We start from the raw sequence: 21,680 nt of genomic DNA on the forward strand, positions 1-21,680 counted from the left end.
GTGTAGAGGTGGTGGTGTTGTGTAGAGGGGGTGGTGTTGTGTAGAGGTGCTGGTGTTGTGTGGAGGTGGTGTTGTGTAGAGGTGCTGGTGTTGTGTAGAGGTGCTGGTGTTGTGTGGAGGTGCTGGTGTTGTGTAGAGGTGCTGGTGTTGTGTGGAGGTGCTGGTGTTGTGTGGAGGTGGTGGTGTTGTGTAGAGGGGGTGGTGTTGTGTAGAGGTGCTGGTGTTGTGTGGAGGTGCTGGTGTTGTGTGGAGGTGGTGGAGGTGCTGGTGTTGTGTAGAGGTGGTGGTGTTGTGTAGAGGTGGTGGTGTTGTGTGGAGGTGCTGGTGTTGTGTAGAGGTGCTGGTGTTGTGTAGAGGTGCTGGTTTTGTGTAGAGGTGCTGGTGTTGTGTAGAGGTGGTGTTGTGTAGAGGTGGTGGTGTTGTGTGGAGGTGCTGGTGTTGTGTAGAGGTGCTGGTGTTGTGTGGAGGTGCTGGTGTTGTGTAGAGGTGCTGGTGTTGGGTGGTGTTAACACCACAGGCGGTGTGAGGACCGAGGTGTCTCAGGGCTCTGCTGGACTGCAGCCGGTGTGTCGCTGAACAAATGTTTTCCTCTGTTCCTTAGATCAGTCCTCAGAGAGCAGCACAGGTCGATGGCCGCCCGATGCTAACAGCATTACCCTGGGCAGCGATTGGCCGACACCAGCGGAGGCTCCGATTGATCCGGCAGCTCTCTGCCACGCTGGATCAGCTCTCCTTCATTGGTGGAGGAAATATTGATATTGGCCGATATCGGCTGTTGGAAACGCGCCTTATGGGAGAGCAGCACGGGGTAACTGATGGAGTATTTTAAGGGCTTCTATGTTTTGTCTCTGGGGTTTTAAATTTATGTTTAATGCGATTTCCCGATGTTTCTGTTTGAAGAGTCAGCAGTCCCGGAGGGTGTTCGTAGCTCTCAGTCCACCAGCTCCCCCCCCCCCCCCCCACCCCCCTTTCCTACCTTGAGATGAGTGCAGGGAGCAGGATCAATACACCATTTGACTCTTATATGTTAACTGCTCATGCTGCGCCGTGATCGAACGACTGAATGGCTAACTTCAGGAGCGCTGTGTTGTGCACTTTATCCATTAGCCCAGCCCGGGCATTTAAGAAGTTATGTCCTTGTTATGACATCGTGTCTCTCTTACTCAAGCCACTTATCGTTTGGTTTTTGTAGAGAAACCAAGCGACCAATCACAGCGCCCTCTGTTGGCGAGGCAGCTCTGTACCTCTGATTCCCGCTCGGATTTCAATTAAGACCGGAGAGAACCCGATCTTACCGTCTGGTTCACAATAGAATAAACGAGACACTGAGCTCCACCCAGACCGTTAGGGTTGATGCAGAACCTCAGCAAGAGCCTTTCCCTGCAGGGGAAGAGGCCTCAGGATCAATACTCGTTAACTCCCCAGCAGGCCAAAGCCCCCCACAGCCGCTAACAAATCCACCGGTTCCCACAACAAGCCTCCTGCGCCCGTCCGCGTCTCCACGAGTGAAACCGTCCCACGATGTAACCCTCCACTCCGTCACTGTAGAAGGCAATCGGCAGTTGTGGTGCTGTGGTCTGTTAGCCAGAAACCCTCTGGGGAGTCGCACTGGGAACTGTTTGGAGGAGGGCAGGGCCTGTCCGTGTGATGCACCATCCGTCGATCACCGTACATCACTTTATCACGAAGGTCACGTATCAGGAAGATCACGCAGTTCACAAAGAAGATCACGTAGATCAAGAAGATCACGTAGATCACAAAGAGGATCACATAGATCACGAACTTCAAGTGGATCATGTGGATGACGTAGATCAAGAAGATCACAATGATCCCGTAGATCCCGTACATATAGATCAGGAAGATCGCATAGATCACGTAGAGGACGTAGATCAAGAAGATCACTAAGATCAGGAAGACCAGGTAGATCCCGCAGGTCCTCATGGGACGCAGACGACCTCGTAAACCGCGGTTGGCGCGATGTGTCGGTGGATGCTGAACATGAATTATCAATGAAGAGGGTGAATAACGAGGGTGAACCACCGTGGCAGATGACTGCCGGTTGCGGGTCGTTTGAAGAAGCCGTTGGTTTTATCTGTGATGCCAAACCTCTTTGTTGTGTTGTGTTCCTCAGTGTTTTGTTTTGTTGTCTTAACAGACGGATTTGGGTCCAAAGCGTCGGCCACGCCCATCCTTTAGTCTGGATGCATCCTGTGTCTGTTTCCTTATTCTGGGTTTGGAACAAAGACCCAGACAGCCGTGACGTGACATCGGGCCTCTCAACAGTTAGTCATGCGTCTGGAGTTCCAGGAATAGAGAGATGGCGGGCCTATTCCGAGTGAGCAGGTGCATCGATGGCGTTGATGCTGAATACTGCAGACACAGAAAACTGTCAGGATCTTGGAAGAGAAATATATAAAAATGCAATGTCTCCTTTTTGCCATCCTTTTTCTTTGGATCCAGAATGATCCTTTCTAAAATATTTAATTATTATTCACATTCTCATTTCATATTTCATTATTATTCATATTTTATCAAATAGATATTTGGTAGTAAAATGACAGTTGGACGTCACAGCAAAGACATTGCCCAAACTGAGTTTAACATCACTTGATCACAAAGCCTCAATACAAAAAAATGCAACTGGTCAGAAAGATCCCTGATCACCAATAACAAACGTCAAACTCATACGCATAAAACATCAGCAGTTTCATTGTTTCTGTGTGTGTGTGTGTGTGTGTGTGTGTGTGTGTGTGTGTGTGTGTGTGTGTGTGTGTGTGTGTGTGTGTGTGTGTGTGTGTGTGTGTGTGTGTGTGTGTGTGTGTGTGTGTGTGTGTGTGTGTGTGTGTGTGTGTGTGTGCGCGTCGATCCAGGCATGCCGCAGGGCGCGCGCTGACAGCGGTGATGTAGTGCAGGGAGGTCTGGCGTCTGAAGACCCTTTCCATCTCGCGCCGGGCTCCTCCCCTGCACCCCCCGGAGCCGGAGGGGTCCATCCCGCTGAGACAAGCACTCTGCTGCTCATCTGCAGGATATTAGCGCAGCCCCGGGTTATTCATAGACCATCAAACTGTATCTGCGCCCGGGAAACGCTGAGCACTGTGCGAATATCAATTCAATTAGCCCGGCGTGCCTGTTGCAGAGCTGAGCTTTATCACGAGGAGACGCCACCGGGGTGCATGTGAAACGAACGCACACAGCAGCCAGTGCACGTGCACGTACACAATGTAAACTACAACACAAACAGGCACAAAAACACACGCGCGCAGATGCGCACCGAGATATGCGCGGAACACAAACAGGCACGAACGCACACACACACACACACACACAATATGCACTCCAACTCACCCACACTCACTGAAACACGCAAACACACGCACACACAATATGCACTCCAACTCACACACACACACACACACACACACACACACACAGTATGCACTCCAACTCAAACACGCACACACACACACACACACACACACACACACACACACACACACACACACACACACACACACACACTGACACACACACCCATGTGTCCATAAAGACTATTTTACCTTCACATCTGATAAGCATACATCATTAACTGCTGTAATACGTAAGAAATGATGCAGAACACTCGTTACTCTGACATTTATTACAGTGATTCGGTTCCCGTCATGTCGGTAACTTGATAGAAATATTTCATGCGCACGGCTCCATCGCTAGTAGCAACGGAGACGTGGTCAAACTCTGGGTTACGGTTCAACGGTAAACTGGTTTCCCAGAGTTTGAAACAAGGAGCACTTTGTGTGAGTCCGTCTGCCAAGTCCCCTGTTGTTCACGTTTGAAAGGCTTGCCTCCGTGTTGCCTTTCAGTGCCCTTCAACTAGGCCAGCACCTCTCTGACCAAATGGGAGCGCAGCTAGCAGGCGTAGCTTTAGCACACACTGTCTCTTTGGTAGCCTACTGGCACGATATCTTGCAATATTTAGCATTTGAGACAAAACATTGAAACAACAAAGTTAACCAAACATGTATTTGTTATTTTTAGTCGTTATAATATATATTTTATATGTCGTTTTATTTAGTTTAGCATTAAATAAAGTTGTTAGTAAACTATGAGTTTTATAAAAACAGCCTATATACATGAAAGTGTGTAATGTAGACTTTGAACATTAAAAACACTTTAAGCATTTAGCAGCAAACACAGAGAAATTGCATCAACGCCAAATAAAAAGCTAGGATCTCGATGGACGGCTAAAAAAAAGTGCAAAAAAGATGTAGATCCGCTTTACCTAGAAACTCCACGAAACACATGGTGCATCATGACGACAACGCACCAAAAACAACCAAACCCCAAGAAACAAAACCCCGGTCTACTCCGGGTGGACGCAGACCGCCACGTTCTTGTGCCTCTCCCAGTAGTGCGACTCCTCGGGGAAGCTCCAGGCGGCCGTGCTCTCCTTGTGGCGGCTGACGGCGTGCACCACGAACCCGCCCAGCTGCTTCTCCAGGACCTCCACCACGGCCTGGGCGTTCCCCTTCCTGCCCGGGCCCTCCATCAGCTGCTGGATCAGGTCTCGGGGAACCTTCTGGGGAGCGGGCCCCTCGCGGTAGGAGACCACCAGGTTGACGTTGTTCACCTGGAGCACCTCGAACCAGTTCCGACCGGCCACGTGGTGGAAGTGCTCCCCGGCCCTCCACTTGCGGTAGGTGCTCCCCGCGTGGTTGATGACCCTCACGGACCAGCTCACCCAGTCGTACTTCCCCGCCAGGAACTCCCGCAGAGCCTGGGCGACGTCCGGGAGCTCCTGCCCGTCTCTCTCCTTCAGCAGCCGCTCTGCGTCCGTCTGGGCCTGCTCGGGGAAGGCCGCCACGCACGCCTCGATGGCGGCCTTCATCTTGGACTCCACCTGGTCGACGCGGCCGCTCCAGTCCTGGATCTTCTCGTCCTCCTCGTCCTCCCGGGTGAGGGCGCAGTGGCCCAGCAGAGCGATCAGACCCAGGCAGAAGAGCTCCTTCAGCCTCACGCAGAAGTCCTCCAGGAGACGCCGGTTCCTCGAGACGTACCTGGGACAAGGCAGGAGAACAAGGTCATCGCTGGGTTTGTTCAGAACGAGTGATAACTAAGTGTTGAATCCTAGATCGGCGCCGTTGGGTTACATTTGCACTTACATTTATGGCATTTAGCAGACGCTTTTATCCAAAGCGACTTACAGTAAGCACATTTGTCAGAAGAAGGAGAAAACAACAATATATCGCTGTCGGTACAGTAAGGATGTTCATAGAACCACGTTCCAAGCACTAACCATCGCTAGGTTAACCCATTCCCCGTACACAGCAAAGATAGCTAGGATAAGACGCTACACAATGCTAAGTACTGTTTTTAGGGGCCAGGACGTTCAACATACAATAAGTGCGTGCGGTTAATGGTAGGAGGCTTCACCTAACCCTCATAGATCAGATAATCAGGAAACACATGAAGAGGGACCGTCACCTCTCCACCACGTCGAGGACCGACTCCCCGAAGCTGTTGAGCCCCATCACCGCCTCGTACAGCACATAGAGGTTCTTCTCCCCTCCGGTCCGGGCGAAGTGCTCCCGGAACAGCCGGGTCTTCACCGCGTGGAACTCCGGCTTGGCCTCCAGGATGTCCATGTACTTCCTGAACTGGTTCCTGACGTTCTCCTCCACGCCGAAGTAGTGCGCGTCCAGCCGGCTCTTCCGCAGCTCCCCGTCGATGTCGTCCAGCTGGCCCGAGAGCACGTCCAGCCGGTTGCGCACGGTGAGGAACTGCTCCTTGACGTAGAAGACCTCCTTGCTCTGGACGTTGTGGAGCGCCAGGCGCAGCACGGGGGCGGCGGCCGTGCACAGCGGGAGGAGCTCGCCCACCGCGCTCGCCAGCACCTCGGCACCGCGCTCAAACATCTCCATGGCCGCCTCGATGGCCTCCTTCTTCTGGGCCACGGCCCTCTCCAGGGGGGCGCTCATGGTCTGATGGGGAGGGGGGGAGGGAGGGGGAGGGAGAGAGGGAGAGAGGGGGGGAGGGAGGGAGGGAGAGAGAGAGAGAGAGAGAGAGAGAGAGAGAGAGAGAGAGAGAGAGAGAGAGAGAGAGAGGAGATAAAGAGAAAGAGAGAGAGAGGGGGGGGAGAGGGGGAGGTGGGGAAGGGACAGAGAGAGAGAGAGGAGAGAGAGAGAGGAGATAAAGAGAGAGAGAGAGAGGGGGGAAGGGACAGAGAGAGAGAGAGGAGATAAAGAGAGATGGAGAGGGGGGGGGGGGGGGGGTAGTTAAACCCAAATCTCTTTTTTTCAGTTGAAAACTGTCCAGCTTGGTCTCATAGATTGTTGATGAACTTTTCTGCGTCATTATTGTCTAAAGCGTATAACGTGGTCAAAGAGAAACATTATCCGTAAAATACAAGAACTCTGCTACTTCTGAATGAAATTATGCTTTTCCAGAGTAACAGTTGACTATCGAGTGACAGCAGTAGTTTCACTGGCTGCAATTGCCTCTTTATCACCTCAATTCTTTCTGAAACCTTCAAGACTGTACACGACTGCTCGGATCACATTCTTCAACTCGGAGCGGGAAGATCCTCAGATGAAACGGAGGCTTGTTTAGCCTTCAAGGAGGCAGCTAGGGTGACAGTATCGGAAGGATACGCAAGGACATAGTGAGGACATTGGGGTTCGAACCAAGAACCTTTCAGCTGGGGGACGACTAAAACTGAATGGGCTTTGAACAAAAGACGAGAGTGTCCTGAGAACAAAGGTGAGCACCTCAGGGGAGACGACATAATACCCGACGTGCAGCCTCTCCGGGGGTATGGCGAGGTATGTCTGGTCTCGGAGGGAGCAGATCCTGTTATTCAGGACGAGCTTGATCTCAGCAGGCTTCAAGTGAACGGTTTCCCGTCCACAACGGAGTCCTCACAAATGACGCCGTACGTATATGTTCCTGTCTTCGTTAGAAAGGGGGTCGTCGTCTTTATGAAAATCAACGCTTGCTAGGATTGTGTATCAATAATCAAGGTTGTAAAATCGAGTCTTTCTTTGTATTGCACTGATTGGTCTGTGTATAAAATGTGTTGTAGAATGCTTCTGCTTATAATACATACTTACACATCATACATTACATTATTGTGGGAATAATTATGATAGGCCTACTTTGTTATTGTTATGATGAACAATTAACCAGAATGTGGTCTCTTTTCAAAGGGAATAGAGTAGCTTTGATTATTCAGAGTTCTTAGATTAATGGTTTATGTTATATGTTATTAGTTGTGAAATGATTAATGATTATTATGAACTGATTATTGTCTTTGATTGATTGATTTGAGCCGAAGATCAGGCTATGGCCCCAAAGGGATGGAGGATGACGGCAGATGACGGCCTGAGCTCGACATCAGTAAATACGACACACACGCCCTTGAGTTTGTTTACTAGTCATGGTGCACAGAGGCCACACCAAGGCCGCGCGGTGTTTAGAAATCCCTCCTCATCCTCGTCTGCGACCCCCGCTCCCATCTGATCGGACGCGCTCCGCACAGGATGCGCAGAGCAGAGATAGTGCGTCAGGGAATCAAGTTTGTTCCGCAATATTATATGGAATGGAAACGAGACCAACAACATTTGATGATAACACACAGATCGTGTTTTTTTCTCAGTTTCTCGAATACACAACAGCAAAAGCACCATGGATTCAAAGAAAGATAAATAAACAAGTACAGACCATGGTGAGCTGATGTGTGTTAGAAAACAACTCATGACAAAAGTCATGCGCACTGAGGAGGAATGCATCCTTTACGCATGGATTCCGCACGGACACACCTCATGTGTTGATGGATGTGGACTAGGATGTGGACGAACCCGCTCGTCTCTGTACCTCAGGCTGACGGCTCCTGTCCTTTACGCCCGGCCGGATCCAGCAGCGGCTACGATGGAGTTTTTTTCTTCTTATCTGGTGAGTTGGTGGAGATTCCCACGGTTCTCGTTCTGTCAGTGTGGGTGGAAAAGATTAGAAAAATATCCACAGCGAGGGGAGGTGCGCACTGAGGTTCTGCAATCAGTTTGTTCTGTGCTGCGAGGAGTGGAGTGGGGGGGGGGGGGAGGAGAGAGAGAGAGAGAGAGATGAGAGAGAGAGAGAGAGAGAGAGAGAGAGAGAGAGAGAGAGAGAGAGAGAGAGAGAGGGAAGAGAGAGAGAGAGAGAGAGAGAGAGAGAGAGAGAGAGAGAGAGAGGAGAGAGAGGAGAGGAGAGAGAGAGATGGGAGAGAGAGAGGAGAGAGAGAGAGAGAGAGAGCGCGCGTGCGCGCGAGCTGGGGGGGGGGGTGTTAGGAAGAAAATAGGTGTGTGAGGCAGGATTCAGGTCGGAGAGGCTGAATTCAGTTTATTCGACAGAATGTTTCTTTATTTAATGCGGTCGGCAAAGTGTGACCATTTGGACTTTTATACCGACGGTGAGATGGGCTCTAAAATACCCATGAGCTATGGGTAATATATTTTGTACAGTATGGGATTTGGTGAGTGACCATTTGCGCATTTGGTTTACTACGCATTATTTATTAATGTTCCCTCGGATGCCCTCCTCTGAAGGTTTGGAAACGAACGCAGATGAATCTGTGAGGTAAGATGAATTCATCATGTCTGTTTTTTGGGTATTTGGGTGTATTTCTATATCAAAGCATTTCATATTCAGTCGTATTATTCTTACTCCCGGATCATTGTTGGGGGAATTACGCACACTTTAAATGGCCTATTGAATTTATATCACACATAGGCCTATGAAGGCAACATTAATTTTTAAGGAAGATCTATTTAGAAATGTGGGGATTTTTTACAAGGTAAGAATATGGTGCAAAATACCTATCATATAATGTACAATGGTACAAAGGTGAGATGGTTTTGGGGGTCTCTGATCTCTGAAATGATCGAATGAGGGTCGTAGTGTTCTTCCGAAGCGGACAAGCGCACGAGAGCGTTAGACAGACCATCTCTCCATGTAGGCGTTGTTGTTGTTTTTTGTTGTTTTTATTAAATTATTATTATGTATTAATTGATCAATTATATAAGTCGATGGGTAATCTAATTCCCGCGTGCTTTCTTCCAATTGAATTCTGTTAACTGAGATCCATGACGTCGCGCCTCGACCGCGTTGGGGGAGAATGACGCACCTGGTGTAAAGCGCAGGTAAGACATATTTACCCGTTTCCTATACGGCCTGTCGTTTGGTTTTAAATGTCGCCACTGCAGAGAAGTGGTCCATCGTGCTGACGATCTTTAGACTTTACCAGTTTTTCTGGACGTTGAATGAGGGACACACCAGAGGCGCTGAACCTGTTTTTATTATTTTGATTCTTACCACCCAGTAGGCCCTACTACAGCTTATCTAAGAGGATTTGCACCAAGGATTCGCCGAATGTTGATCATTTACGCAAACGTAGCACAGCGTTCGGAGCACTGTTTCGCACAGGGAGTTTAGGGAACAGTAGCGCTTCTGAGCGCTCAGGCGCCCCGACAGCGCTGTGGTGTTCAACCAGTTGGTCCGTGGCGCACTCTGGTGGACGGCTTCTGAACAACAGGGTCTCCGCCCCTTGTATAAATCTCAATGCGAAATTATATTTCCTACATTGATAATAGGTATACTCTGTGAATTCCTGATGAATCAATAATCCTAAATTGTCAAGAGAAAATATGTTAAATCTAAAATAATATAAACTGATATTCTCGTCACAATTCGTGTAGATAACAATTTATAAGATTATATAAGCATTTAGAAAATAGGTCTAGCGAATCGAAATGATAATACAGGCTTAGGCATACTTGTAATTCAAACTCCCAAAAAATCCCAGCAGGGACAACAAGTTTAGCTACTATTACTTGTGATGTGAAGACAGAAAACTGAACGCAGGCGATTGATACGGCGATTGGATTAGCTTTTTGGTTTGGTAAATATTGTATCAAAATGGGCCATGGGCCTTAAAAAGAAATCCAGAAATAGATATTTATTACACTATTAGATCGAAACGAGATATGGCGTAAGATGTAACGGTTGATCAAACTCTGTCTATAATTATAGTGGTCCCAGGGGACGTCGCCAGGCGACATTCCTAGAAGTCCTAGAACGAGACGCATAGGTAACACATGGTGGCGCCATTTCTTCAATAAACTCAAATCTCTGAAGAAAATGGAAAACCAGAAGGCCTATATACGTTACTTCAAAAAGTCATCCAGTCTGTTGTGTTATACTGTTTATTCATGGGGCTGCGTACAACAAGTGCAACAAATATCATAAAAAATATAATAATGAATATTCACCAACATGGCATTTTCAACAAAACAAAGAGGTTCATAACTTATTCCCCCATCCTAATAGCGTTGTAACTATGTCAACAGCTAATGCACTTTAGTTAACTTGTATATGTATATAACTTTATGTATTCAAAAAAATCGATTTGAATCCAATCATTTGGCATGTGTTGAATTGTAGCTGTCTCAAATATAAACCAGTAACAAACGTGTTCTTTAATGACCCGATCCTTTGTGTTCATGAACAATAAAAAATAAAAGACAACAAAATAAAAGCGGTTGAAAAAAGACGAGGATATTTAAACGTTAGACCTCTGCAGTTACACGTGTATATAAAAGTATCATATATCTATTGACGGAAAAGTGTCGAAGTGCTGCCATGAACTGGCTGAATAAGTTTGGGAATATATCTTTTCCTTTGCGATGTCGGGTTATGTATCGTTTGGTCAAAGCGAAGTCCTACACTCAACCGCCACCTGAGGGCGCTAAACCCCGCTTCGTTCAAGTCAGGGGGAAAGAAAGCCAGAGTATACATGATGCAGTTGAAGAGAAGCTACGTAGTCCACATCTCCGACCCCCCCCCCCCCCCCCCCCCTCCTAGAATATAGAGAAGCAGACCAGCGGATAGAGAGAGAGGAGGCCCCAGCACGCCTTCACGTCTCCACGGAGACCACCTCAGGTTGACATCCTGCTCGCACAGGAGAGGACAACCGCAGGGGACTGAGAGAAGCGCAGAGAGAGAGAGAGAGAGAGAGAGAGAGAGAGAGAGAGAGAGAGAGAGAGAGAGAGAGAGAGAGAGAGAGAGAGAGAGGGGCCGGGACAGGTAGAAGCCAAGCACAGTTCCTAGCAGGGGAAAATCCCAGACGACGAGACGAGAGGACCGCCTCCTCCTCCGCCTCCTCCTCCGCCTTCTCCTCACTTGCACTTGCTAAGCGCCTCCTGCATCTTCGCCTGCACGTGCTTCATGTTCTCGGCCCACTCCTCGCCCAGGGACTCCTCGTCGTCGCCGATGACGGCGGCGTAGCCCATGAGGGCGATGAGGCCGATGCAGAACAGGTAGGTGAGCCGCGTGCACAGGTTCTCCATGGTGGCGCGGTCGTAGCCCGAGCAGCGCAGGTACACCTCCAGGACGGGCCGGCTGAACAGCTTGGTCTTGCCCACCACGCCCTCGTACAGCGTGTGCAGGTTCTGGTCGCCCAGCTCGTTGCCGTAGCCCTCCTCGAAGTCGTCCTTGCGGCGCTGGCGAGCGCCCGCGGGCGCCTCCACGAACTTCATGTAGAGGCGGAACTGGTGGCGGAGGTTCTCCTCCACGCGGCCGTACTGGCCGTCGAGCGTCTCCTTCCTGATGCGCAGCAGCGCGTCGCGGTTCTGCTGGGTGATGGCGTCCAGGGACCGGTTGACGGTGCCGAACTCGCGCTTCAGGGTGCGGATGTCCTCGTCGTCCACCTGGTGGAGGACCACGCGGATCAGCGAGCCCGCCACGCCGAAGATGGGGTTGACCACGGCGGCGGCCGACGAGATGCACGCCACGCACTCCAGCACCTTGATCAGCCCCTGCTTCAGCTTGGCGCGGTCCTCCAGGATTTCCTCCGACATGGTGGTGGCTGGTGGGTGGAGGGAGGGGGCGGAGTCAGGGTGGGGGCGGAGTCAGGGTGTGGCGGTTTCTCGTTGGGATGGGATGGACTGGAGCTACGGAGGGATGGGTGAGAGAGGGAGAGAGAGAGAGAGAATCCAAACATTAAAACAGAGTAGTTCCCCCACTTCAAAGTAAGAAGCTGATAATTATGATGAAGAAACAGAATCGCTCCTTTAACCCTTTTATAAACCTCTTCCATTGTTATTGATTTAGATTGACTAAACCGCCATCAGTGTAGTTCCAGGCTAAAATACGACCCTTTTTTCAAGATTATTGAAAGAATATTGGCATGACAACTGGATGAATTCGATTTTAGTATCAGAGATCAACCCAAATTCAGATCCATGATGACATGTTTCATCCATGTTTTTTATATTTTGAACCCTTGAAATTGTCCTTACTATTATTTGACATTGTGTAGAAGGAAGGAATAATTCACTCAAAACATGACAGCAAAAATATTTATTAAAGATCAACCAGGAATGCTTTGAAAATATAAATTAATAAGAAAATATATAATATAATAACAAGTAAACAAGTAACAAGTACATGATAAGACAAGATTCTTTGTTCAAATATTCCTGCCAGAGTTAGCATCGGCGTTAGCATCGGCGTTAGCATCAACGCTAGCATCAACGCTAGCATCAACGTTAGCATCAACGCTAGCATCAATGTTAGCTTCAGCGCTAGCATCAGTGCTAGCATCAGCGCTAGCTACACGCGCGCAGCACTTCCTCCACCCTCGCCCGCACCTCCTCCACCCTGGGCGCCCACTTCCGCTCCACCTGCTCCAGGTCGTCCTCGGTTACGGCCGTGTATGCCGCCAGCGCCGCCAGGCCCATGCCCAGCACGCCCAGCAGGTGGGCGCACCTGGTCTCCATGGCGACCCTGCTCCCGCCGCACAGCTCCCGGTGGACCTCCAGGAGGGGCCGGCCGAACACCAGGCCCCGCCCCCCGCCGACCACGCCCCGGTACAGCACCTCCAGGCCCAGCTCGCTCTTCTCCCGCTCAAACGCCTGGCGGAACTCTCGGGCGCGGGCGCGGGCGTGGGCGTGGGCGGGGGCGTGGCCTCCCGCCGGCGTCAGGGCGCGGCAGGCGGCGGCGTACTGGCGCCGGATGGCCGCCTCGCGCTCGCCGTAGGTGGCGCTGAGCTCGTCCAGCCACGCCCGCTCCAGGGCCTGCCGGTCCACATGGCGGGCCGCGCCCCTTGGCTCCAGGCCCACAGCGCCCCCGGTGGGGTCAGGAGGAGGAGGAGGAGGAGCGCGGGGGTACGAGGGCGTCATGAGGGGGAGGGGTGGAGGATGGAGGAGGAGGAGGCTGTAGATGGGGGGGGGGAAGCAGGACGGATGTTTGGGTTGAAGCGAGGCCTTTAGTGAGGTTGTTGACGTCGGTCCCCTAGGAGAGAGAGAGAGACAGGTTATTGATATACATGTATTGTTTTTATCGTGGGAACATTGATTTTATAAGCGATATTGTTGTTCTCAAAAGCATTTTATAACAAAAAAAACGAAAAACATTACAGAAATGTAAAAAACTTAATAGGGCTTTCAACTTAAAAAATATAAAAACATCCACAAACCTCAAAAAGGTATAAGCTATATATAGTATGCTATCCTCAAAAATATTCTCAATATTCAAAGTAAAATGATATAATGATAAATATATAAAATGTATATAGAACCAAAAAGGTGAAGCTAGAATGAGTGAGTGAAGACTCTTACCGTGTGAAACAGCAGACGACTGAGCACTTGTCCTTGTGTGACAGCTGCCTCAGCCAACAGGCTACGACACCAACACCATACATGGGCACGTTGTGGGCGTTGTGTTACAAACCCACAGTGCTGATTGGTCTATCGCCGTCCCCAAAAGTCATCTTAGTTTTCATGTAAAGCAGTTGGGTTAGGACCCACAATGACCAACCGACACGACAACAAAGACTAAAATACCGACATTTCACTGAGAGAACCAACAGCTGTGGAATGAGGATGGGGCACATGCACTACGATACTCGATGTTTAGGTGTGGTGTATCGTGAATAATAACCCAACTATGACAAATATGTCGCAGGACAACGTGAGGAAAGCACAAATGTGTTCTGCGACACTAATCTACGACGCAGTGGGAGTGCATTACAACCAGGTCCCAGTACACCCAGTAGACGGGTGTCTGGTCATGCTCGGGCCATTATGGACAGCTGTCTACCCCAGGCAGCTGCTCCCAGCTGTGTTCTGAGTCGACCACAGACAGCATGTGTTCAGTGTCCACACACACGCTTGCTGTTTCTTTGTTGTCTAAACTAACCTAAGGGCGTGAGGATTTCATGTCTCCAAAACAAGAAAGTAACAGCTAATAACGTTCATACTTCAATTAAAATGGGGCTGGCGGTAACTGTGGCAACAGGCCTACAAAGTATTTATATATTTGCTTGAGTATCGCAAAATAGTTGGTAACTACTTGGATAAATCATATACCAACTGTTTCAGCATTTGATACAGTTCAGTTGTTACAAATTAAACCATTGCTTATCGATAACCCACAATGGAGAAACGTCCCAGAGTAGTATTCTGAACAGCAGTAGGCCTGCCTCCCTCCCCAAACAGCCCGTTCAGCACCAGTCAACCTCCAATGCATCTCAACGGCCAGGCCGATAGCTCCCTACAGCAGCAGAGACGCTAGTGTGCTCGTAGCACTCATTCATAGAACTGCCCCGATACATCCACCAAGACAGACACACACTACAGGGACAACACAGTATCTTGTTTCCGAGCAAAATAGTGGCCGATTTGAACGGCCGTCTATACGAGCTGTGTCGATTTGGTTTCAAACCGATTTGGAGAAGTTATAATGCTTTTAAACGCGCATTCGATGGACCATCGACGTTGTGGGTGCGCAGAAGACGCGCCATTGCCGTTAAAACAATCCCTTAAACACCTGGAAATGGCAATTTATTAATGGGAAATAAGGGATTCGTGGAAGATGGTTCCATTATTCCGGTAACACGGTTGAATCCCGCAGATCCTTGGTCGGCTGAACGTTTTAAAGAAGGCGTCATTAGTGCGTAAATCTGGGCTGATGTAGAGCGCCTCGTCGCTGTCGACAGTGGTCTTGCGAAAGCACTGTCTCAACAAAATACAAAACTACACCAAACGCCAGCCTGTACCACCTTGCGTAAAGTCGCTTCAATGCGCAAACCACGTTGTTGCGACACGTGGAAGAACTAGCTGTGAGATATAGCATAACAACATCTGTCATTGTTGTGACCATGTTTAAACGCTAGGGGGAAGCAGATACCCTAAATATACCAGAAGCGACTGGAGGTTTCAGCACCTTGGCTGTGGACCGACAAGGGATGCCGAAAGGGAGGCAAACGTTTGACCTATTCCTTCACATGATTACTTGAAGTGAAAAGCATTTAAAACCAAAATCAATTGTCTTCAAACATTTAAATTTAGAATTAGACTTAAACTTTAATGTCCCCGAGAGGGAATTTGTTGTACAGTACAGGAATATTGACATATAATCAACACAGACAGTGAACCAGACATCTGCCGCACTATTTAACACATAACATACACACATCCGTAAATTTAGTACAGTCAAATGGAGCATATTGCACTTCCCTAAAAGGCCTAATGTATAAAATATATTTGACAAACTGTGTGATGTTGACAGAAATAGTTGAAGGGAAACACAAAATGTTATTGTTTCCAGTGGCAATGCTTTAACCTAACTATTGTTAATGCTTGGCACTAGTTTCTATGAACATTCTTACAGTACCTTCAGCGATATACTGTTGTTTCTCTTTCTTCTGACAAATGGACTTCTTGTAAGTTGCTTTGGATAAAAGCGTCTGCTAAACACCGTCAATGCACTTGTTTCTATGTGAAACTTAATTTGGCTTAACCACCATGATGTTGTTTTCTGCTTCTACAGATTGTGATCGTCATCGTCACGACGACAGCGGACTCCACACAAAAAGTCAGTTGAAACCCAGGTAATGATCGAGTAAAATGGATGATTGTACATGTTGTGACATTTAAATTTCTATGAAATGGCACAAAATTTACAGAAGTCCAGTTACGGCCCTTGTTACACAACCAGTACATAGGTTTCGGTTTGTCAGTCTGAGATGTGCGGAACAATCGCCCAGTTTCCATTTAATCGTAACCGACATGTCTGATTTATCAGAATCGCAAACCACAGCAAAACCAGGCCTTCCTGTTTTACTAGTCTTCTCATGTCCATCTCATCGACCTCTGCAACATCAGAGTAGAAACATAACATTTTATAATTCAAGGTCTGTGACCAATGTGTTTTTGCCATCTTTCATTATTGCTATTCAATATTATTTAAAAGTAGTACAATTAAGTGCCAAACAATTCAAGACAGTTACTCAATCAGTGTCCCCAATCTGCAGCCTTTACAGAGATCAGACCCTCATTTTAACCAGTGAGGGTGAACCTTAGTCCAAACTACCTTAAGGTCAGAGGTTGTTTTAAGGTAAACAGAAGGCAGTCACAGGATGGGTCATAGTGAGAGGAGGACTGTATGCGAAGCAGCTTTGGTATATACCCAGGAAGTAACTCCCGGCTCAGCCACACTGGAGCAGCCATCTTGGATGTTATGGCTCTACGATCATATTAGTGATAAGACAAACACATTCTACCTATGATCTGACACTAAACCTTTTTAAACCCACTTTAAATGTGCATATGCATCACAAATTCAGAGGATGTTCAAGTGTCTATCCCTGTCACACCCGTCTTATGTTATTTCCACAGAGGCTGACATGTTAGCTTCCTTTGTAGCGCAGCCCAGATTCTAATCACATCTCAACAATAACTGACTCACAGTATCAACACACAAGACAGTCCCCCTTGAAGGTGGGCTGACGTTCATTACCCCGCACACACCTTCGGTAATGAACGTGAGCCCACCGCCCGCTCTCCCCCATGGCGGCCCGAGGCTGCAGGCCTACCGCGCTGCTCTGGCTCCCCCTAGCCGCGCCACTGCGCTCCCTCCGAGGCAACCTCTGCTGAGCTGGCCCACCCTCCCCAGGCTCACTACACTGACTGTTCACCTGAAAACCTCCTTATTCCTCACGAAATATAGAGGATAACGGCCGTTTATTACCCCCATTCCGATCTTTGGTAACTTGTGAGCACTTTAGGAAGAGGATTGCTTACCTTTTGGGAGTTTCTTTCCTGATGTCTGCCTCTCCAAAGTCCAATTTTCGAATTCCTCCTTCTTCTTCCCAGCAATCCCTGCAATGAAGGACACGTCCATGTATGTTGAATGTGTAGGGGTGTCCATATTGGATTAAACCACTTCTACAGGGCTGTGAGGCCCCCAGATGCCCAAATATATCCATTTTGGTTCCAAAATTGACCCAAATTTCAAGATGTCAGTTTTAAATGAAATATTAATTATTTTTATTATTTTATCCCCTTCATCAAATAGACAATCCCCCCGTCTAACAGCTCAACATATTCTGACCCATCCACCAGCCATACAGTTGAAACACAAGAGCGATTGTCAGTTGGTGCGTATAACCAAACTTCCAGAGAATTTCTGGTGCGTATTGAGAGGTTGCCATGCCCTGCAGCTTCTATATATGACGACAAAATAAAGTGTTCATTTGAAAAAATTCTCTTTATACCCCTTCAGTAAAAACTGGGCGGAAATAACCGCAAAAAAACCTGTAAAAAATAATGATTCCAAACTAGCAGGGACCGAGTTAGGGTTTTATTCGGGACCTCTCCAAAAGTGCACAGGTATACCCAAAAGAGACAGGACGATCTCCAGAAGGCTTTATAAACCAATTATTCTGCTTAAGAAGGTAATTATGCTAATATTTATCTTGAAATTCAACTTATAGTGTTAGTTTAGAGACATAATTGAGAAATAGATTATTTAAGAGCAGCAAATAGAAAACTTGCACAAAAGGCCACTGGTATTAAACGGCCGAACCTGCAACGTGTATAGGTTCAATATAAACGGTCTATTATACAACAACAACAATAATTGGTCTCTATATTATACTTGTTGGAAGTACTAATAAGGGTAGTCTACGGCAAACAAGTATTAGTAAATTATCAATGCCTATTTCGTACCTCATACGAGACACATTGAATGCTTTACCCATGCGCAAGACAAGTTCCTTAAAAAAGCTTGCATTGTTCCTCTTCCTCCTATATAAAATTATACTTCGAAGAAATCGATATTAACGAGATTGAAGCTTAGGAAGCCTGTAAAAACGGATAGCGACAAAAAAACCGGTTGGTCGCAGTCAGTGTTTGCCCATAATAACATCAGCAGGATATGCAAACGTTTCCTCAACTGTAGGATGGACAGAATCCTGGTCCTTAGATCCTGGTTCGAGGACGGTGATGACGCTCACATTCCGGGGGGTAGACGGTGTTTAGGAAAACACAGGCTATAGATAGGCGTCTATCCTGGCGCATGTCCAGACCTGAACCTCGGAGAAGACCCCCTACCCACATTCCACCTTTATATGTACGTTTTAAATGAGGGCAACACGCTGAGGGGGAGCTAGACGACCCCCACACACACACACACACACACACACACACACACACACACACACACACACACACACACACACACACACACACACACACACACACACACACACACACACACACACACACACACACACACACACACCCCAATGCGCACGACGCTTTCCTGCGAATAAAGCCCAGAGTTGGAGAATGATTGGTCCAATATCAGTGAACCAGTGGAGTTATACCTTTTGCTTTATGATAATCCACCGGAAAGCGTGTCGTCTCGCGTCTCGCTGCGTAGGTTCTGCCCGCTCCGTTCAGAGGGTCATCTCCGTGAGGGGGGGCGGGGGCGCGCAATGTTGTGTCAGCTGGTGCGTGTGCATGTGTGGGTCTATTGTGCACCAGCTGCGCAGCTGTCAAGACCCAGCGTACCACGTTTCAGAATCAACCCCACGAGGCGTGCACTAGACGAGCAGATTCGCCCCCCACGGTGGGTGCACGACCAGGCGATGGTTTCCCATAAGAAACGCAGGGGGATTCTCGTCACCATGGACCCGTGTTGCGTGTTTTTGTTGCAGAACCACAGCGCGACGTCTAGACGGGATGCGAACCACGCCCTGCGGGTCTTCTGTCAGCCTGGATTATGTACCATACATAGCAAACAACTGAACAAATACATCGCCATATAATTAGAATAATACGGCAGTATAAAGCACCGTAAGAGTTAATATTAGATTAATACCATAACCATTGCATAGCCCATGTTTAACGTTTTTCCTTTTTAGCATTTATTCCACCACTTGTTTCATATTTGCTGACGACATGACTTCTGGTGAGTTTGGAAACATACATTTTTGTAATAAATTATGTGTAAACGGAACTAGTTGATGCGTCTTCTTTGTATCATTTGTTGAATTCAAATATGCATGCGTCATACCACCTGGACACTAGAGCAGCAGCGACACCAAACAAATAAAAACATGTCACTATTTTAAAATTGGGGTCTGGGGTGGGGGAATGGATGATTATGATGATCTTTAGTTTTCAAGCAACTTGATTAAACAAGACAAGGCAATTAGGTTCAGGCTCAGACAGAGAGGGACTGTGGTCCTAAAGGTTTACTAGAGTTTGTTGTTGTTTGGGAACGCATTTTCTCCTCCTCCTCTTCCTCATCATCTTCCTCATCCTCCTCTTCCTCATCAACTTCCTCTTCCTCTTCTTCCGCCGGCTGGCGTCTGTCTCAGTGTTTCAACAGAGACGCTTACTGACTACACAGCTCACAGGAAGTCAGAGATGGGAAATAAGTTTCGGTAATAGTAAGGGGACCAATTCTGACCGAGCGCTATCCCATCGTACTCAGCCTGCAGCCCTATTCGAGCTGCGATGTCAACGTCAAGGGCAAGAACAGACACAGGGCAGAGTAAAATATCATAATGACAATCTCTATTGACATCCATTCTATTCCGAATGAGTGTTTTAGAAGCTCTCATTGTCGTGTCTTTGATTCGTCAATCGCATGTCGCTGTGTATGAACCGCCCAGGCTAGAGAGGTATCTCCATGAGTGCCCACAGACACATAATCACACGTTTAGGTCCTGTGTTCACGCTCCACTGTGCCAGCTTGCCAGTCTGAAGAGATGGAGGTGATCGGTTAGAATCGGGGTGAAGATGTTGGCTGCGTTTTAGGTAGTGGGACTATTGTCAATTCTGTGTTGGAGTTTGTGTGTTTTAACAGATTAGAACGCACTCACTTCTGAATCCAAATGAATTTCTGGGTTCCTGGTTGCATGAATGTAATAACGAGGTTGACTGAACACTAACTTCCCTCTTTTCCCTCTGGGCCATGAGTCTACTTAGTAACTAAAGCTGTAGCATTACAAATTAACAGTTAGATGCAAAGTTCACCAACGTGCTCCTGACATTCAACATTAAAGACTTTGACCTGCTTGCCGCTCAGTCTCAGCGTCTGTTCCTGCCCAGGGGCATTTACACACAGAATGTTAACTTGTGAATAGGTTTGTCTGTGGGCACTCTTGGAGCTAGACGCCAGGGCAGTTCATAGGAGCTTATGTATGTTGAACGAAACCAGACTACAGCTGGGAGAACTGTTAAACCCACATTTAGAATAGAATGGGTGTCACCATCTGCCCAATGTTTGGATACACCTACAAGAGGAGAGGGGGATTAAACAAAACCATGGATGTTTTACTTCTGGACAAGGACCATATCACGAATTAACCTTAATATCTAACTGTTTGATCTAACAACGGTCCAATAAACGTAACAATAATAACTAACTGACTCACTGTGGTCATAAAAGATCCCAGGACACTTATCGCAAAGAGTAGGGGTTTCCCCGGTGTCCTGGCCCAACCAGGCTCATTCAATCTGGCCTCCTAATAATCCTCCTGTACAATTGGCTGACTTATCAATTCCCTCACTCTCCACCTCAAGCTGGTGTGTGGTGAGCGTTCTGGCGCAGATTGGCTGCCGTGCATCACCCAAGTGGGTGCTACACACTGGTGGTGGTGAGTTAGGTCCCCCCCTTCTGTAAGCGTCTTTGGGTCATTGAAAAGCGCTATATAAATATAATGAATTATTATTATTATTATTATTATTATTATTATTATTATTATTATTATATAACCATAACCTCATCGACTGTAATGGTGATTAAGGGCTATACAAATAAAATTGAATTGAATTGAATTGAACCTTATCTGATCTATTGACAACAATTCAAGCTCATTCTGGGATAAACTCCAGAGGGGTCAACCCCATTCTGTTTGAATGGGCACTGGGACCAGTTCACCAAACCAGTTTGAATGGGCACTGAGACCAGTTCACTGAACCAGTTGGAACACAAATCATCATCAGAAGGGTGTAAGAGATACAGATACAGAACACTCCTTTAACACAAATTTAGTTTTTATGGTTAATAATAGTTCGTTTTATTTGTCTTATTTTATTAATATTATTACTTTTTCATGTATTTCTCTGAACAACATTACATGTGTGAACTGTGCTATTTAAACAACGCTACATTATATTGTGTTATTAATACTTCTTCTCTGACCAGCCTCCTGTATGCTCGGCTTGTTCCCTGCTGGAGCTTGTATTTATAAGATAAGATTACCGTTATTATTCCCCATGAGAAGACATTACAGAAACAGTGGTTCTGTGTGGTGCCTGTTACCCCCTTTGTTTTATTCGATACATTTTGACAGTGTT

The 21,680-nt window shown here is 47.5% G+C and overlaps 2 protein-coding genes and 1 long non-coding RNA gene across 5 annotated transcripts; 1 reads left to right on the forward strand and 2 right to left on the reverse strand.

Annotated features, from left to right (window-relative positions):
• Nucleotides 1–3,616: 3,616 nt before the first annotated feature.
• On the reverse strand, nt 3,617–8,087 carry LOC132458883 (protein rapunzel-like). 2 transcript variants are annotated; one of them, XM_060053252.1, is made up of 3 exons: nt 7,867–8,087; nt 5,479–5,975; nt 3,617–5,051 (listed from the first exon to the last, which is right to left on the reverse strand). In XM_060053252.1, exons 2-3 carry the CDS (start codon nt 5,970–5,972, stop codon nt 4,358–4,360), a joined length of 1,188 nt encoding a protein of 395 aa, XP_059909235.1. In that variant the 5' UTR covers nt 5,973–5,975; nt 7,867–8,087; the 3' UTR covers nt 3,617–4,357. The 2 variants fall into 2 exon arrangements, with proteins under 2 accessions (XP_059909235.1, XP_059909236.1); XM_060053253.1 differs by having other exon boundaries at nt 7,812–8,087.
• A 1,002-nt stretch (nt 8,088–9,089) lies between these two features.
• On the forward strand, nt 9,090–21,041 carry LOC132458934 (uncharacterized). The gene is made up of 3 exons (XR_009526035.1): nt 9,090–9,167; nt 15,856–15,916; nt 19,028–21,041. It is a non-coding gene; the product is annotated as an uncharacterized LOC132458934 (long non-coding RNA).
• LOC132458911 (protein rapunzel-like) lies at nt 10,216–19,073 on the reverse strand. Of its 2 annotated transcripts, none has more exons than XM_060053305.1 (3): nt 18,695–18,942; nt 17,109–17,186; nt 10,216–11,975 (listed from the first exon to the last, which is right to left on the reverse strand). In XM_060053305.1, the coding sequence occupies exon 3, from the start codon at nt 11,880–11,882 to the stop codon at nt 11,202–11,204; it is 681 nt and encodes a 226-aa protein (XP_059909288.1). In that variant the 5' UTR covers nt 11,883–11,975; nt 17,109–17,186; nt 18,695–18,942; the 3' UTR covers nt 10,216–11,201. The 2 variants fall into 2 exon arrangements, with proteins under 2 accessions (XP_059909288.1, XP_059909289.1); XM_060053306.1 differs by lacking the exon at nt 10,216–11,975 and adding an exon at nt 12,370–16,178 and having other exon boundaries at nt 18,695–19,073.
• Nucleotides 21,042–21,680: the final 639 nt, after the last annotated feature.

The sequence above is a fragment of the Gadus macrocephalus genome, chromosome 6 (assembly GCF_031168955.1).
Source record: "Gadus macrocephalus chromosome 6, ASM3116895v1".
Lineage (NCBI taxonomy): Eukaryota > Metazoa > Chordata > Actinopteri > Gadiformes > Gadidae > Gadus > Gadus macrocephalus.

Excerpts from the sequence above, each read along its gene's own strand:
- LOC132458883 (XM_060053252.1), bottom strand. The coding sequence starts at position 5,972 with ATGAGCGCCCCCCTGGAGAGGGCCGTGGCCCAGAAGAAGGAGGCCATC. Across the intron at positions 5,052-5,478 it reads GTCCTCGACGTGGTGGAGAG|GTACGTCTCGAGGAACCGGC; the intron begins GTGACGGTCCCT and ends GCCTTGTCCCAG.
- LOC132458911 (XM_060053305.1), bottom strand. The coding sequence starts at position 11,882 with ATGTCGGAGGAAATCCTGGAGGACCGCGCCAAGCTGAAGCAGGGGCTG.